The following is a 15,809-nucleotide window of genomic DNA, read 5'->3' as shown; positions in this document are numbered from 1 at the left end:
CTGGTTCTGCTGCAATAGTTCTGGAAAGGGGGTCCTGCTCCTGGTCTGGTGAATCAGGATTCTTTCACATCATTGGGATGGCTGATATAATGCACCACATGTTCTAAGATCCCTCGCAGAGTCTGTTCTATATCTGTGAGGCGACAGATGGCTCTGCCTGCTGGTGCGGTTCTGGTGCTGGCACTGGGCCCTCAGGACTGGGAGCCGATCTGTGCTGTTCTTTCAGAAGAGGCTGGATCCAGCTCGATGTGTCACACGTGTAAATGTGTAAAGAGCTGACAGGAAGTACCAGCCCTGCAGATCATGACCCACTGCTCTGGACCATCAGAACCAGGACCCCAGGTGGTCCATCCAGGGCCAGAGTCCACCCTGGGGCAACAGTGGTGTGAGAGCCCCCACACACCACTGAAGCCCTCCTGCCCTTTGACCCCAGAGGACTGAGCTCACTGCTGCCACCAGGCGGCGATCACTGGGAACTGCACTTATCTTCAACAAACAGACGGCAAAGCGGACCGGGTCCAATTCCAGGTTTTATTATTTGGAAAAATTAAGTCTCAAAAATTCAAGGAACATTTTGAAGTGCACATGATTCCATAATGACCTGAAACTTACAAGCACGGCATAACAACGGTGAAGATGCGTCCAAAATCATCATTGTCGTCATCAGCCAGTCGACAGGATTAAATAAGACATTTAGTTGCTGTTAAGTTAAGGACAGGAACACGTCTAAAAAGGAAATTAATCAAACATCATCGGTCATAAATAAACACTGCTGCAACCACTGCAAAGGAATTAAAGGAAAACACGGCTTCACAACACCATAAAAGCATCACTGGACGAGGAACTCCGGCCAAAGTTCTCCCACTCAGACACACCCGACGCTGCGCTTCACAATCACCAACCGTGACCGTGGGTGGACCCGGAGAGTGTCCCGACCAGAGGGTCCACCACGGGACGCGGGACTGAAGCGGGTCGGCTCAGTTCATAAATACGTCAACACTAACAACCATTTAAGCTAAAATCTAGTCTTGCTAATCCTGCTAAATGTGGAGAACATCTATGTACGGGGGAACTAATTTACAAGACGAGTCCAGATGGTGGACTGGACCGGTGCCAGCCCAGAGAGATGAGTATATTTAACAGCGGAGAGGGAAAATGTGGCGGCATCTGAGAAGGTCACCAAAGAAGGTCACAGGCCGCCATCGGGAACCACCTGGAACTCAAAATCAAGGAGAGGCTGATCCACCTGGGGGGGGGGGGGCGGACATTGGGTCCCTTCATACTCGAGCACCTGGGGGTTCCAGCTGGAGCTCCGTGGGTCCCTCGGCAGGTTCAGCTCAGGTGTGTTGGTCAGGTGCTACATGGGCTCGTCGTCTGTGTGAGTGTGGTTCTACAGACCAACATCTATGGGGTGTGTGTGTGTGTGTGTTTGTGTACGTGTAGAAGCAGGTACAGTGCTGCAGGACGAGGACTATAGGAACGCACTGGGGTTTGCTCGGGGGTCCTTCTGGTTCCTGTAGCGCACGGCGAGCCACACCCCCAAGATCTACAGAGACAAAGGACAGTGAAGCTTAAGGAACCTTTGAGGGGCTCCTCACCTGGAGCCAGCAGGGGGCCCTCACCTGGCCAGCTCCGGGGCCACACACTCACCTCCGTGAAGCTGAAGAAGAGGCCCACACCTCCCAGGATCTTCAGGGCTTCTGTTGCATGAGTCAGCATCTTGTCTCCACAGGTGAAACAGTGACCTTCCTTTTTACAGGCCTGCAGTCAAACAGAGGGAGCAGGTGAGTGTGAGGCCCCGCCCCCCTACCCCCTTCCTGGGGTCAGCTCAGGTGTCTCACTCACAGCGGTGCAGCTCTGGACGTCCTGAGCGAACTGGATCTGGCTGCTGGTGGTGTTGAGCAGGCCGCAGCAGTCCAGCTGGTTCTCCAGGTTGATCTTGGTGTTGTTGACCAGCATCCCCCAGGCCGACTTCAGCAGCGTCTCCTGAACATCACACACACACACACACACGCGCGCCCTGCTCAACTCCTGCCGCTTCACAAACACCTGTCCAGCCAGACGCTCACCTGCTGCCCACGGTTCATGGCCAGGCAGGAACAGGAAATCCCAAACTGGAAGAGAAACACGATGAAGAGGATGACCATGTACTGAGAGCAGGAGTCAAAGGAACAACGGGAGCGAAGGAGCGCCGGCCGCCAGGGCGCCGCGCCGGAGGCAGGAAGGATACGAAGAACAGCATGACTTGGTGGTGGTGCAACGCCCCGAAGAGGCCCACGATGGCGATGAGCAGCAGGAAGACGCCCACTGCGATCACACCGCCGATGATGTGGATGCTGGACACCAAGCCGAAGCCCTTCCCCCACGCCGCTATGCCGATGAGCAGCAGGCCGACCAGCTGAGAAGCAGAGGCAGGAAGTCAAGCAGAGTCACGTGACACCGCACAGCATCCACGCACGGTCAACACCACGTGACACAGCCCAGCCCCGCGTGTTTACCTGCAGGTAAATGTGTTGACGTCAGCCCCTGAACAGGGTGGTTGTGGTCACACGGATAACAGGCCCCCTCCTGAACCCCGCGCAACACCTGTGTACCTGTGCGCCCACGTGACTCCGCCGCGGCTGAGACTGAGGAAATGGCCCGTTGTTTACGTCACGCGCACGTAAGAGCGAAGCATCATGAGACTCGCGGCTTTGTTGACGGAGTCGAACGACCCTAATGTGATGTTCAGTGGCCGCATTCCTCAGACAAGGAGCCACGGAGGAGCTAATGTGGGCTAATGCGAGCCTCAACATCTGCTGAAGGAGCACGCACACATGCACGCGCGCACACAAAATCGCTGAAAACAAGATAACAGCCCTATCAGCAACCGTTCACCTCCGGCTAACGCTAGCTCAAGCTAAAGGGCTAGCTTAGCCTACAGGGAGACAACGCTTCTATGTCAGAGGCTCTTTAGCTACAACACTGGGTGTTTTACTCAGGGACACACACAAGTCATACCGGCACCCATCCTCCGCCTGAAGCCGATGCTTGTGGAGCAGAACACGGTTTCATTAGGCATCATTCCTTCCTCGAACCTCCTAGAAGCTAGTTGGCCCGAGCCAGCCAGCGGCTAGCACGGCCGTCCGGCAGACACACTCACCATGTAAACCACATTGAGGGAACACAGCGCATTCTTGGAGCAGGTGAAGCCTCCACAGACCATGTTCAGGGCAGCCGTGGAACGGGATGCAGAGACGGACTTCCTCAGAACCAGAACCCCGGCGCTCTTCCTCCTCAGCAGAGGGCGTGGCTAATGACGTTAGCGCCGAACGTGACGTAGGCGCTGACCTGGATCAGAGTCCAAAAGCCACTGTTGCTTTCCTGTGTTCGCCACGCACGAGCACTGCTCACCTCTGTCCCTTTAGGTTTTATTCCCTTCTTAGTTAGAGGTTACTTGAGTACAGCCGGTCAGTGGTGCACCCAGGATGTTAGAGGGGCCGGGGCAGGCCCCTCCTCGGGCCCCCCCCCAACTTTTTCCTACTTATTTATTTTTAGCCTCTTCTAGAGGCATTTATTTACATGTTTATCCAAGCACCATTTTGTCTGCTTTAATCTGCCAGGGCCCGGTCCTGACGCTTGGCTGCCCCCACCTGCAGGAAGGGCTGTGTGGTCATGGGCGCCGGCTCGGACCGTTTCAGCAGCTCTGCTGGGTGTCTGTTTAACTGCGAGAGAGCAGCGGTGTAAAAAAGGAAGTGCATCATTCAGTTAACCTGCAGAGGAAACCGAAGCGATCTGTTAGGAGATGACGCTGCGGTCTGGAGAGAGAGAGAGAGAGAGAGAGCGAGAGAGACCCTGCTCAGATGTCACTTTCTTCTTCTGCTTCTCAGCTCGACTTGCCGAAGAAGCCGTCAGAAGGTCCAATGGGCTGAAGTGAAAACCCTGGAGGACTTTCTGAAGGATCCATGTGTCAGCATGAACAACAGCAGCAAACCGGCAAACTCCGCGGCCATCAAAGCAGAGATCAAGAGGCACGAATCCCTCCAGAACACCATCAACCGGCTGTCCAGGCAGCTGGAGAGGGTCCCAGACCAGCAGCTGCGCTCAGGCCTGAAGGTCTACCTGCACAGCATACAAGGTGAGCACATGGCTCGTTTCCCTGTAGACAAGGTGAGGACAGTGAGGATGTGGAGCCACACACCAGAAGGTCGACAGGTTCCATCAACAGAGAGAATGTGAAGAGCTCTGCTTTCACTGTTTGGGTGCACTTTATGCTCCAGAGTTTGAGGGCTGGTAGAACCTCTCTGTCAGGGGCCTCCTGGACACCAGTGGTGGGATCCCTAAGCAGCGATCGCCATGGCAGCAGGCTGAGACGAGCCGTGCGGCTCACTTCCTGTCTGCCAATCTGCAGCCTGCCTCAAAGCCACTTCCTTTTACACAAACACACGTTCATGCAAGGCAGACTCGTCGTTTCCTTATTTCCCAGCATTCTTTGGGTGTCGTCTGTTTGAGCATTACAGTAGATGTTCAACGTACGCAATGTAGCACCCAAAGCATCTGGCAGAAGAGGTTACACGCCATCCACTAGCCACGCGCTCCTTATGGCTGTTAGTGCTAGCTATCTGCTGCAAGATGAGGCTAGCTGTGTTAGCGAGCATGAGCAATGAGATTGTTATCGTTAGCATGATAATACTTCAGTCACTTTCACCACAGAGTTTGCTACAGTAATTTTGAGTTAGTATCTGTTTGCTTTAGCTGTAGTTAGCATAGTCCTAGCCTGATGTTGTTTCGCTCGGTTCACATCTGGTTTGTACGACTGCAACATGGTGGATGGATGGATGGATGATAGACGGGTGGGTGGATGGATGATAGACGGGTGGGTGGATGGATGATAGACGGGTGGATTGATGGATGATAGACGGGTGGATTGATGGATGATGGATGGATGATAGACAGGTGGGTGGATGGATGGATGATGGATGGATGATAGACGGGTGGATGGATGATGATAAATAGATGGATGGATGGATGGATGGATGGATGATAGATGGATGGATAGATGATAGATGGGTGGATGGATGGATGGATGGATGGGTCGATGGATGGATGGGTGGGTGGATGATAGATGGATGGGTGGATGATAGATGGATGGATGGATGATAGATGGGTGGATGGATGGATGATAGACAGGTGGATGGATGGATGGATGATAGATGGATGGATGGATGATGGATGGATGGATGGATGGATGATAGATGGGTGGATGGATGGATGATAGATGGGTGGATGGATGGATGATGGACGGGTGGATGGATGATAGACGGGTGGATGGATGGATGATGATGGATGGATGATAGATAGGTGGATGGATGGATGGATGATTAATGGATGGATGATCAATGGGTGGATGGATGGATGATAGATGGGTGGATGGATGATTAATGGATGGATGATCGATGGGTGGATGGATGGATGATGGATGATAGATGGATGATGGATGGATGGATGATAGATGGGTGGATGGATGGATGATGGGTGGATGGATAATGGATGATAGATGGATGATGGATGGATGGATGATAGATGGGTGGATGGATGGATGGATGATGGATGGATGATGGATGGATGCTGGGTCATGTGACCCTCCTGGATGGGCTGTTATATAAAACCCTCTGGTTTGTGGACGCTTTGCTGCCGACCTTCAGACCACTTAACATTCATGGTGTCACTGTTGCCCCTCACTGAGGGGAGGAGGGGGCGGGGCTCAGCAGGTGGACGCTCGGCTCACCTTCATCAGATGATGGGGGACTGCAAGCGGTGCATTGTGGGTAAATCATCCTGTCCTCTGCCATTAATATTGTAAAAAGACTGTGAGGGACATGATGTCATCAGTTCAGCTGGTTCATTGATGACCAATAATCACGTTCATGCTGTCAATCCACACACACACACACACACACACACACACACACACGTACACATGCAGAAAGGAGAAGAAGCAGCAGGAGGTGATGATGATGATGATGATGATGATGATGATTGTGAGCCTGGAAGATTGTAACACCTTAGCAACAAACAAGCCAAACCTCCAAATGAGGAGGAGCCTCTCTCTCTCTCTCACACACACACACACACACACACACACACACACACACACACACACACACACACACACACACACACACACAGATCAATGGTGAAAACACGAGATGGGGACCATGCGTCCTGCTTCCTCCTTCCATGCTTCCTAAGTGGCTCCGCCCGCCTCCTTCTCCGTCTCCTCCAGCTTGTGTGTTGCCGCCGCCGCCCCCTGACAGGCGGCGAGCTGGAGGGAGGGGCTGGACTTGGAAAGGCTGAGCCATAAAGAGCAGGAACCTTGCAGAGGCGGAGGGCGAGAGGAGGGGGGTGGGAGCTAGCAGAGGGATGAGGAGAAGCTGCTCCTCCCGGTTTGACTGGAACGCTCAGGATCCAAGGGAGGGACAGGGACAGCGGAGGTGCCAGCCGCCGTGTGTGCGTTAGTGCGTGTGAGCGTAAACCTGAACCTTTGTGAACACGCCTCTCGCTGCCTCTGTCGTCACGCACGCCGCTGGGATGGCTGGACGCGCCCTGACGCGCTCCCGCACCGCTGGTCTCCCGCCCGCGTCCTTCCCGCGCGTCTCCTTGAGGCTGCTGCGCTCTTTGGACGGGCGCTGCTGTTGACACACGTGTGCTCGGACTGCGCGCAGCCTCGGGCGCTGCTCGCCGGTGACACCGGTGAATTTCCAATCAGGCTACCTTCAGCTGCCGGATGACGTGTGATGCAGCCGTGGCCAAGACGACGGATTGAACGACACCTCCGACGGTGATGCCGGTGAAACGAGGAAATCATTAGCATCTGACAGCATGATGAAGGCTGGCTGGCTGCATACGTGTGCACGGCACGCTTCTAACTGATTATTTCCAGGGAACAAAAGCAGCGATGGGACTCCACCGACAGTCTGCCAAACACAGAGACGTGAGGCTCCGTGACTGAAATCCAAATCAAACAAAGGGATTCGGGGGACGATGAAGATAGGGGCCCCTCTGCGGCTGCACCTTCAGGGAGGGAAACTCGAGCTGTCCGATTTCAGACGTTAACTTCATGTCTGCCTTCAAGCCCGACCACATGAGCGGCGGCGGCGGCGGCACCCTGCAGCAGCGCACCACCTACCTCATCTCCCTCACCCTGGTCAAAGTCGAGGCAGTGGAGGAGAGTGGAGGGGAGGCCAAGAAGGAGGAGGGCCAGCCGGGCGAGGAGACGAGAGCCGAGCCGGACCTGCGGAAACCGCAGAGGCTCACAGAAACTGACGGCGAGAGACGACGCCTGAGTCCAGGAAAAGACCAGAGATCCGCCCCCGGTCAGGCTCAGGACGCCTTCCCAGACCCACCGCCATGCAACCTCACCATTGCTGCACCTGCCGAGAGACTTCAGAAGACAAAGTCTGCAGATCTGACGTCGCCATCGGCATCTACAACACCTCCGGAGCCCAGCCGGACCCCCACCAGGACCAGCCTTCCGATCCGCCCACTGGGACAGCGTCCGGTGAGTTTGCTGAAGTCTCACAGCAGCGTGACCACCCGTGGCCGTGATTCCAGGGAGGGCAGAGACCGCAGCCCGACCTCCGCTCAGAGCCTGGACCGTAAGGACTGCCGCATGCCGGCACGCTCGCCGGGCCCCTGTAGGGCTTCGTGGGCAGAGGCCAGCAGACCCGGCGGATGGAGGGAGCTGCAGGATGACATTCCCTGTGTACCACAGCAGGACATTGGTGGGGCGGTGATGAGGGACATTCCCAGGAAGGAGAGACTGAAGACAGGTTCAGCCTCTCTCCCTGCGCCCAGCCAGGCCATTAAACCGGCGGCGCGCAAAGGCAAGAGCCGCACGCTGGACAACAGCGACCTAAACAGTCTGTCTGAGGAGATGGGCCTGGCCCGAGAGGCCCAGCAGGCCCAGCAGGCTCAGCGGGGCTCTGCCAAAGACCGGAAGATGCTGAAGTTCATCAGTGGTATATTCACCAAAACGTCAGCAGCAGCCACTTCCACAGCTCCTCCTGTCCACATTCAGAGGGACTCCAGTGAGGAGGAAGGTAGGGCTCCACAAACACACCAGCACCTCCGTCACATCCGCGACACCCAGTCTAGAGGCCAGACCGAGGGTGGTGACCCTCTCCAGGATTTAGAGATGTGTCTGTGGTTGTTGTGGAGACAGCTCCTCTCACGGTAGGAGAATCGCTGTAAATGTACAGTCCTCACCCACAATCAGAGGTCCTCACCTCACAGTAGGACAGTTAAAGGCAGGACGTTAAAGGAGGACAACAGGAGCCGTCCACACTGCTGCTCCACACACACACATGTACACACACATAGACACACACACAGGGACAAACGCACACACCTCCTTCCTCTGTTTCTGTCACTCTGTTTCATCCAACTCTTCCTATAGAAGCACAGGCAGCACCGGTCCTACTGGTTTCCATGGCAACACTTCCTTCTGCCCTCTGTCTGTATTCTTGTACCTGCAACACATTGAGTCCCAAAGTCCACATTCTACTAGCAAAATAAGGACATTTTGTATGGTCCTCACAACTTTAAAGAGGGTTAAAGTCTGGGTTTAGGTCAGGGTCAGGGGTCCTCACAAAGATAGAAGTAAAAGGATGGGTGCATGTGTGTGTGCAGGAGGTTTCTTGTGGTAATGATAAAGACGAAGAAGATGATGATGTTGATGATATTGATGATGATGATGGTGATTTTGTGGTGATGATGAAGATGATGATGAAGATGATGGTGATGATGAAGATGAAGAAGATGATATTGATGATGATGATTTTGTGATGATGATAAAGATGATGAAAAACATGAAGAAGATGATGGTGATTTGATGATGATGGAGATGATGGTGATGATGATTAAGAAGATGATGGTGATTTTGTGATGATGGCGATGATTATCATGATGAAGAATATGATGGTGATTTTGTGATGATGGTGATGATGATAATGATGGTGATTTTGTGATGATGGTGGTGATGGTGATGATGATGATGGTGATGGTTATGATGATGATGGTGATGGCTATGATGATGATGATGGTTATGATGATGATGATGGTGATGATGATGATGGTTATGATAATGATGATTATGATGATGGTGATGTGATGATGATCATGGTTATGATGATGATGATGGTTAGGATGATGATGGTGATTTGATGATGATGATGGTTATGGTGATGATGATGATGATGATGTGATGATGGTGATGATGATGATGGTTATGATGGTGATGATGATGATGGTGATGTGATGATGATGGTTATGATGATGATGTGATGGTGATGATGATGATGAGGAGGAGAAGGCGGAGGCAGGATGTAGTTTGGATGATTTCATCATGTTTCTGACTGATTGTTGTCTCCGTCTCTCTCCAGTAAATCTTGCCAACAGCCAGGAGTGGAGCCTGAGCAGATCCATCCCAGAGCTCAAACTGGTGAGACATGAGACCGAGAACATCCCATAATGTCAATATCACAGACACAGAGCATAGAGCTCAATGACCTCCATCATTCTGGAAAGGAAGAACCTGGAACAACCCGGAGCTACACTCTGAGCTCCAGAGACAGCTCTTTGAGTTCTACTCTGAGGGCTTCGACAGACAGGGTTGTGTCTTCACAAATCTTGTTCAATCAAAGGACAGAGGTCAAACATCTCTGAAGACCAGGTCCCTCAGACATATGACTGTACACAGCCTCAATAGGGCACTAAAAAACTGGCATTCGAATTTATCACCAAGAGGTTTTTAACTATCACAAACAGCGTAGGGCTTCCGGACCGAAGAAGAGACCAGACAACAACACTGACGTTACACCAACAACCACTGTCAACACCATCACACACCTACATAAGGTCACGCTGTTGTCCTCCCTCCCCCAGGGCATTCTGGGAAATCTGAAGAGTGGAAAGTCGGCACTGGTGAACAAATACATCACAGGCAGTTATGTCGCCCTGGAGAAGCCTGATGGTGAGAAGAAACAAGTGCTCCTTCACAACGTTTCACATGTTCTTCTGCTAATGACGCGTGTTGTTGTCAGGAGGACGGTACAAAAAGGAAGTTCTGGTGGATGGGCAGAGTCACCTGTTACTGATCCGAGAAGAGTCCGGCTCGCCAGACGCACAGGCACGTGTGTGTGTGTGTGTTTGCGTGTGTGTTGTTCCATTGTGGTTGTCTGGGATGCTAACCTGCTAACAGCGGCGTGTGTTCCTCTGCAGTTCTGCAGCTGGGTGGATGCAGTGATCCTGGTCTTCAGCCTGGAGAACGAGGCCAGTTTCCAGGAGCTCTATCAGCTCTACAGCCAGCTGAGTTCGCAGCGTACCGACGTCCCCGTCATTGTCGTCGGCACTCAGGGTCAGCAGATGAAGCAGCTTGTGGTGGTAGAGAGCAGGGCTGGACCCGGTCCTATGAGGGTCCGAATCAAGCAGGGTATTGTGTCCTATCAGGTAGAAACCTGCTCGTCCAGAACCACCTGGTAGGACCAACAACCCTGCTCATTGGACTGTAAACACCCCCGTTTGGGGAGGGTTAAACATTCATGTCCTATTATAAAACCGGTCAGGCGACCAGTCGTTCAGTGGTCGGACTCATTCGGAGTTCTGTCTGCCTTGTGTTCTAAGTGTTGGTGATGCGTTCTCAGGGCTGTTCTGGGCGTGCACCAGAACCGCCTCAAGACAAAAGACATCTGGGCAGCAGTGGAGAACCTCATAGAACTGTTCTGACTCTTCTCCAGCTGTCTGCAGCCAGAACCAGATCCAGGTTCCTCTACTGATGTTGCCTCTTCTGGGTTTCCTCCTCTGTGCTAGCAGATGTTTCCTGTCATCTGTTGAGGGTTACGGGCTGGTGTCATGTTCCTCGACATCTGGGTCCAGATTTGGGGGGCTGAACTTGATCGGGAGGTATCGATCCCTGACAGGAAGTGTGTTTGTCTCCAGATAAAATCAGCAGCACCAACCCGCGAGTGATTGATGACCAGCGGGCCAGGCAGCTGTGCGTCGACGTGCGCCACTCACTCTTTTATGAGACCTGCGCCACCTACGGCTTCAACGTGGACCGGGTCTTCTCAGAGGGTGGGTGCACTGGAGCAGGTCCATCATTGCTGATCACCTGATCAACGGCCGACTGAGACCTTTATGTTTTCCAGCTGCCCAGAAGATTGTAGCTCAGAGGAGGCACGTGGCGCTGCAGGCCTGCAAATCTCTTCCCAACTCTCCCAGTCACTCTGGAGGATCCACACCTGGATCTGCGTCCTTCTCTGGACAGGTAGCGCGGATGCACCAAACACTTTTTTTGCCTCCTGTCCAAATCTTCTGGTGCAGGACATGGAGCTCCTCAGAGGGTTCTCCTCGTGAATGTTAACAGGGCTGATGAGAACTTCTCTGGGCCATTAAACATGCATGATTCTGTTCATCCATCAAAGTCAAATGTAATTTTAAACCACATCCATCTAATCATCTCACGTTCTTTGCGTTCCTCACATTCCACATTGTCCTGGATGGTGATGATGATGATGATGATGATGATGACAGAAAGGTTGTCAGTCACCCAGCAGATTTTCATCTGTCAGCATGTTCTCTCTCCTCCCATGCTTCACCTCTCATCTCCCCCTGCTGCCTCCACCGCGGCCACACCTCTCAGGCCAGTAACGGTTTGAGTTACACCTGCTCGCTGCCCTCCACCCCCGTGGTGTCTCACAGAGAGCTACGGGTGGCTCAGAGCGAGGCGGGGGGCAGCCTCACTTCCCGTTCTCTGAAGAACATCCCCAGACGGCCCTCCCTCTTCAAGGTCAGCTGTTTCCACCCATGTCTCACATCCCTCTCTCTGCCTCTCTCCATCGCACCTCCACTTGATTCCTTCTGCTGCTGCTGGTCAACACTCTGCTGTTGGGTTTATTGCAGAACCGGGACTCAGAGAAGAAGGCTGCTGAGGGTAAAGGAGACCCGAGCGCCATGCGAGGCGTTCCCATCAAACAGGTTTGTTTAAAAACCAGCAACTCCATCTTCTCTGAGATGTTCGTGATGCTTTCCTGTGTCCTCTGGGTTCACTCCTGGTTTGGCTTCTTCAACAGAGCATCCTGTGGAAGCGGAGCGGCAGCTCTCTGAATAAAGAGTGGAAGAAGAAGTACGTTACCCTGTCGAACAATGGCACCCTGTCGTACCACTCCAGCTCTAACGTAAGGACGCTCCTGCCAATGTCCTCCTGGGTGTTCATCCCTTGGGTGGATGAGCGATCATCTGACGGAAGTCTTGTGGCTGCTTTTAGGATTACATGCAGAACATCCACGGGAAGGAAATGGACCTGCTGCGGGTGACCGTTAAGGTTCCAGGGAAACGTCCTCCCAGAGCTGTGACCCCCGCTGGCCCCTCGCCGGTGCCTACAGGGTCAGGACCCGGCGTTAATGGACTTGCGGCTGCTGACGGCACCACTGCAGGTGCAAGACTGGTGGACCTAACTGGACCTACCTCAGTTGTAGGGTTGCGTATCAGTTTGACCTCTCCTGTCTCCCCATCAGTGCCTCAGGTGTGTCTGGCCACGCCCTCTGTTTCGGACAAGCGACCCGGAGCCGAGCGGGGTCTTCAGCGCTGCCCGTCCTCGCTGTCCACCAAAGCGCAAAGTGTCGGTACGTAAATGCCAAACTTCTGCCACTCTGAACCTGCACCCAGAGATCTGCATCACACCTTTGTTCCTGCCGAATGTCAGATGCCCTCGAAGGGGCAGCTGCTCCTCTCTCCAGTAAAGACCCCAACCAGTCCTCCCCCATGAGCGACAGGAAGAAGAACAGGAGGAAGAAGAGCATGAACCAGAAAGGAGACGCAGCAGCTGGGCAGGCTGAAGGTGCGTCTCCATCTCAGCTGAGCTGACTGCATGCTGTGTTTAACACCTTTGGCTAACAACTGACTGAAGATCCTTCTGTCTTCTCAACTCTTGTCTGTCTTCTTCTTTGCTTGTCTTGCTCTGCAGCCAAACGCAAAATGTGGAAATTAAAGAGCTTTGGTAGCTTGAGAAACATTAATAAGACAGGTAACAGTGAGGAAGAGCTGTTTCTGTTATCATCTTCATCAGTCCTCTCTTCTTTTGCTTTCTGCTCTCCATCCCTCACACTCATTAGCTGTTTTTGAACTCCCGCAAACCTCATTTGACTTTGTTCTCCTCTATTATCCCTCACAGATGAAGAGAATGCCGACTTCATCATCGTGTCTTTCACTGGACAGACCTGGCACTTCGAGGCCCAGACTCTGGAGGAAAGAGATTCGTGGGTGTCGGCCATAGAGAGCCAGATCCTGGCCAGCCTCCAGTCCTGCGAGAGCGGCAGAAACAAGGTGGGTTCCTCAAATTCAAACCACCCAGTCAGCTTCTCAATGCAAGCAGCAAGAAGGAAGGTCTCACGGCTACCTTCAAGAGCGCCATCTAGGTGACTGGAAGGATCTTATTTATTTAGGCTGGTAGGTTTGAAGCTGCAGCCTAAACTCATTCAAGAAGAGGACAATTCTAGGAACTAGTACCGGTTCTAGGAACTGTGGGCTTGTTCTACTGGTTCCCAACAGTTTGAAACATATTGTAAGTCCAAGTCTCCTCACTGTGTGTGTGTGTGTGTGTGTGTGTGTGTGTGTGTGTGTGTGTGTGCTCCAGGCTCGGCGTAGCAGTCAGAGTGAAGCTGTTGCCCTTCAGGCCATCCGTAACACCAAAGGCAACAGTCTGTGTGTGGACTGTGAAGCACAGAGTGAGTTGTGACTGTGGGCACCTTCATCCTCGTCGGTTCTCCCATCTCTAGGCAGCATTGTTGCTGCTGGGACTTTACGTTTGTAATAATTCCGCTTACTCTGATCGACCCTGCAGATCCTACTTGGGCCAGTCTCAACTTGGGTGCGCTGATCTGCATCGAGTGTTCGGGGATCCATCGGAATCTGGGGACTCACCTGTCCCGCGTTCGCTCGCTGGACCTGGATGACTGGCCTGGAGAACTGACCCAAGTCCTGGCTGCCATCGGAAACCACATGGCCAACAGTATCTGGGAGAGCTGCACCCAGGGCAGGACTAAACCCGTGCCGAGTTCCACCCGGTGGGTCAGCTTCTCTCCTCCATCTCTGGACATATTTACTCAGAACATCACCGCACCTAACAGGCCCAGGTTCTAGTAGAAAGGAACAGTTCTGGAGCGTATGGTGCACATGTTGGGGTCACATCCAGGCCGTCAGAACTTGCAGAAACATTGTTTTGGGAGAGTTTTATGCAGCTGGGCGGTTAAAATCATTTAACGGTGTCTGAGATTCTGACAAGTTCCTGCTTGTGTCTGCTCTCCAGAGAGGAAAGGGAGTCCTGGATCCGGGCCAAGTATGAACAACGGGAGTTTGTGGCTCCCCTCCAGCTGTCCCCGAGTGCCCAGCTCTCAGAGGACGGAATGCCTGCATGGCTGCTGTGTGCGGTGACAGACAGGGATCTGCCCAGATTACTGCTGCTCCTGGCCCACAGCACCAAGGATCAGATCAACGGCACCCAGCCCGGGGCCCCCTCACTGCCTCGCACGGCCCTGCATGCTGCCTGTCAGCTGGGAGACGTGGTCATGACCCAACTGCTCATTTGGGTGGGTTCAGTTCCATGCTCAGTCAGTCAGGGTTGATCTTGTGAGCATGGCCGTGTAAAGAGGGTTTGTCCTTTCTCCACAGTACGGAATCGATGTCAGAGCTAAAGATCACCAGGGTCAAACGGCCATGAGGATAGCAAGAAAATCAGCTAGCAGAGGCTGTGTGGATATTCTGCTCCAGCATGATTGTCCCAGCGAGACCTCCCCACCCACCACCACGCCGGTTCTCTCTCGTCGGTCCAGCACGGCCAGCCTGGGTCGCACCAGCTCCAGAAAGCGCGTTCCCTAGACGACTCTCTGAAGACTGAACCACGTCAGTCACCTCAAAAGCAATATTCCTTCGGTTGTTTGAGACATATTGCTGGAATCATCATTGAGCTCGTTTTGAATGAAGTAGAAGTTTGTAGTCCTCTGTGGTTTTCTGTTCACCCCTTGCAGAAGTGCAATAATAAAAGCAACAAGCGGCTGGTTGGAGGCTGATCCGACCGCTCCTCCGCCATGTTCCCTTCAATCAATTGGAAGTCCAATCAATCTGCTTAGACTAGACGTAGCAAAGGTTTTCAATGTGAAATATGTCAGTATTCCTCTCACAGATGTGTCATTTAATATCCTGTCAATGTTGCTATACTACATATTACTGTTCAACTGTAACCGCGACACAACCGAAAGACTCATTTTTGTAAATGATTTTTACTGGTCGTTTTGGGAATATTGTCACGTTTTTGTTTTTTTTTCATTGTCCTTGTTCAGAAGCATCAAACGCAGGAAGCAGCGTCCCAGTGGCGTCTGAAGAGCTGCAGGTTACATCACACAACATGTGGGAAATGAGTATTGAAACAAAATAAACTTTTTTATTCAACGTCATCCAGCTCGTCTGCTTGTTTTATAACTTCTTGATCTGACTTACGGTTTTGGGGTAGAACATGTGTCAGTGTTCCCTCAGAACCCACTCCTGACAGATCATTCATTGATCACCTTTACATTTATTATAAAATATTCTTCAATGCTCAGAGCACAGTCTTACTATAGCAGATGTCTTTCAGATAATTCTGTAGCTAAGTTTAAGGAAGTGATCCCTGTGCTAATCCCAGGACCACCTGTGCTTCTCTGGAGGAAACCCTCCACAGTCAGCAGCAGGAGAAAGAGGAGACACACAGGAGAGAGCTGATGGAGCAGGAGAAAGGC

At 52.6% G+C, this 15,809-nt stretch overlaps 2 protein-coding genes across 7 annotated transcripts; one reads left to right on the top strand and one right to left on the bottom strand.

Moving 5' to 3' along the window:
• Positions 1-512: 512 nt before the first annotated feature.
• tspan31 (tetraspanin 31) lies at positions 513-3,312 on the bottom strand. The gene is made up of 6 exons (XM_003977871.3): positions 3,143-3,312; positions 2,231-2,398; positions 2,070-2,150; positions 1,846-1,986; positions 1,651-1,761; positions 513-1,546 (listed from the first exon to the last, which is right to left on the bottom strand). Exons 1-6 carry the CDS (start codon positions 3,203-3,205, stop codon positions 1,472-1,474), a joined length of 639 nt encoding a protein of 212 aa, XP_003977920.1. The 5' UTR covers positions 3,206-3,312; the 3' UTR covers positions 513-1,471.
• Positions 3,313-3,447: 135 nt separating this feature from the next.
• agap2 (ArfGAP with GTPase domain, ankyrin repeat and PH domain 2) lies at positions 3,448-15,488 on the top strand. Of its 6 annotated transcripts, XM_029834350.1 has the most exons (20): positions 6,196-8,081; positions 9,423-9,481; positions 9,925-10,012; positions 10,083-10,168; positions 10,261-10,396; positions 10,978-11,112; positions 11,187-11,305; positions 11,681-11,827; positions 11,941-12,015; positions 12,111-12,215; positions 12,305-12,473; positions 12,555-12,662; positions 12,743-12,877; positions 13,004-13,063; positions 13,211-13,362; positions 13,673-13,763; positions 13,880-14,102; positions 14,345-14,624; positions 14,707-14,937; positions 15,375-15,488. In XM_029834350.1, the coding sequence occupies exons 1-19, from the start codon at positions 7,100-7,102 to the stop codon at positions 14,911-14,913; spliced, it is 3,357 nt and encodes a 1,118-aa protein (XP_029690210.1). In that variant the 5' UTR covers positions 6,196-7,099; the 3' UTR covers positions 14,914-14,937; positions 15,375-15,488. The 6 variants fall into 6 exon arrangements, with proteins under 6 accessions (XP_029690213.1, XP_011617402.2, XP_029690210.1 ...); XM_029834353.1 differs by lacking the exon at positions 6,196-8,081 and adding an exon at positions 3,448-4,117 and having other exon boundaries at positions 14,707-15,488; XM_029834349.1 differs by having other exon boundaries at positions 6,198-8,081; positions 14,707-15,488.
• The last annotated feature ends 321 nt before the right edge of the window (positions 15,489-15,809 follow it).

This window comes from Takifugu rubripes, chromosome 3 (genome assembly GCF_901000725.2).
Source record: "Takifugu rubripes chromosome 3, fTakRub1.2, whole genome shotgun sequence".
NCBI lineage: Eukaryota > Metazoa > Chordata > Actinopteri > Tetraodontiformes > Tetraodontidae > Takifugu > Takifugu rubripes.
This window is presented reverse-complemented; position numbering and strand designations above follow the sequence as displayed.

What these genes read in the sequence shown, in the direction of transcription:
- tspan31 (XM_003977871.3), bottom strand. Translation starts at nt 3,205, where the DNA reads ATGGTCTGTGGAGGCTTCACCTGCTCCAAGAATGCGCTGTGTTCCCTC. An exon ending in CCATGAACCGTGGGCAGCAG is followed by an intron (nt 1,987 to 2,069) that starts GTGAGCGTCTGG and finishes TGTGATGTTCAG; the next exon opens with GAGACGCTGCTGAAGTCGGC. An exon ending in TCTTCTTCAGCTTCACGGAG is followed by an intron (nt 1,547 to 1,650) that starts GTGAGTGTGTGG and finishes TTGTCTCTGTAG; the next exon opens with ATCTTGGGGGTGTGGCTCGC.
- agap2 (XM_029834350.1), top strand. Translation starts at nt 7,100, where the DNA reads ATGTCTGCCTTCAAGCCCGACCACATGAGCGGCGGCGGCGGCGGCACC. An exon ending in CCATCCCAGAGCTCAAACTG is followed by an intron (nt 9,482 to 9,924) that starts GTGAGACATGAG and finishes TCCCTCCCCCAG; the next exon opens with GGCATTCTGGGAAATCTGAA. An exon ending in GAGAAACATTAATAAGACAG is followed by an intron (nt 13,064 to 13,210) that starts GTAACAGTGAGG and finishes TATCCCTCACAG; the next exon opens with ATGAAGAGAATGCCGACTTC.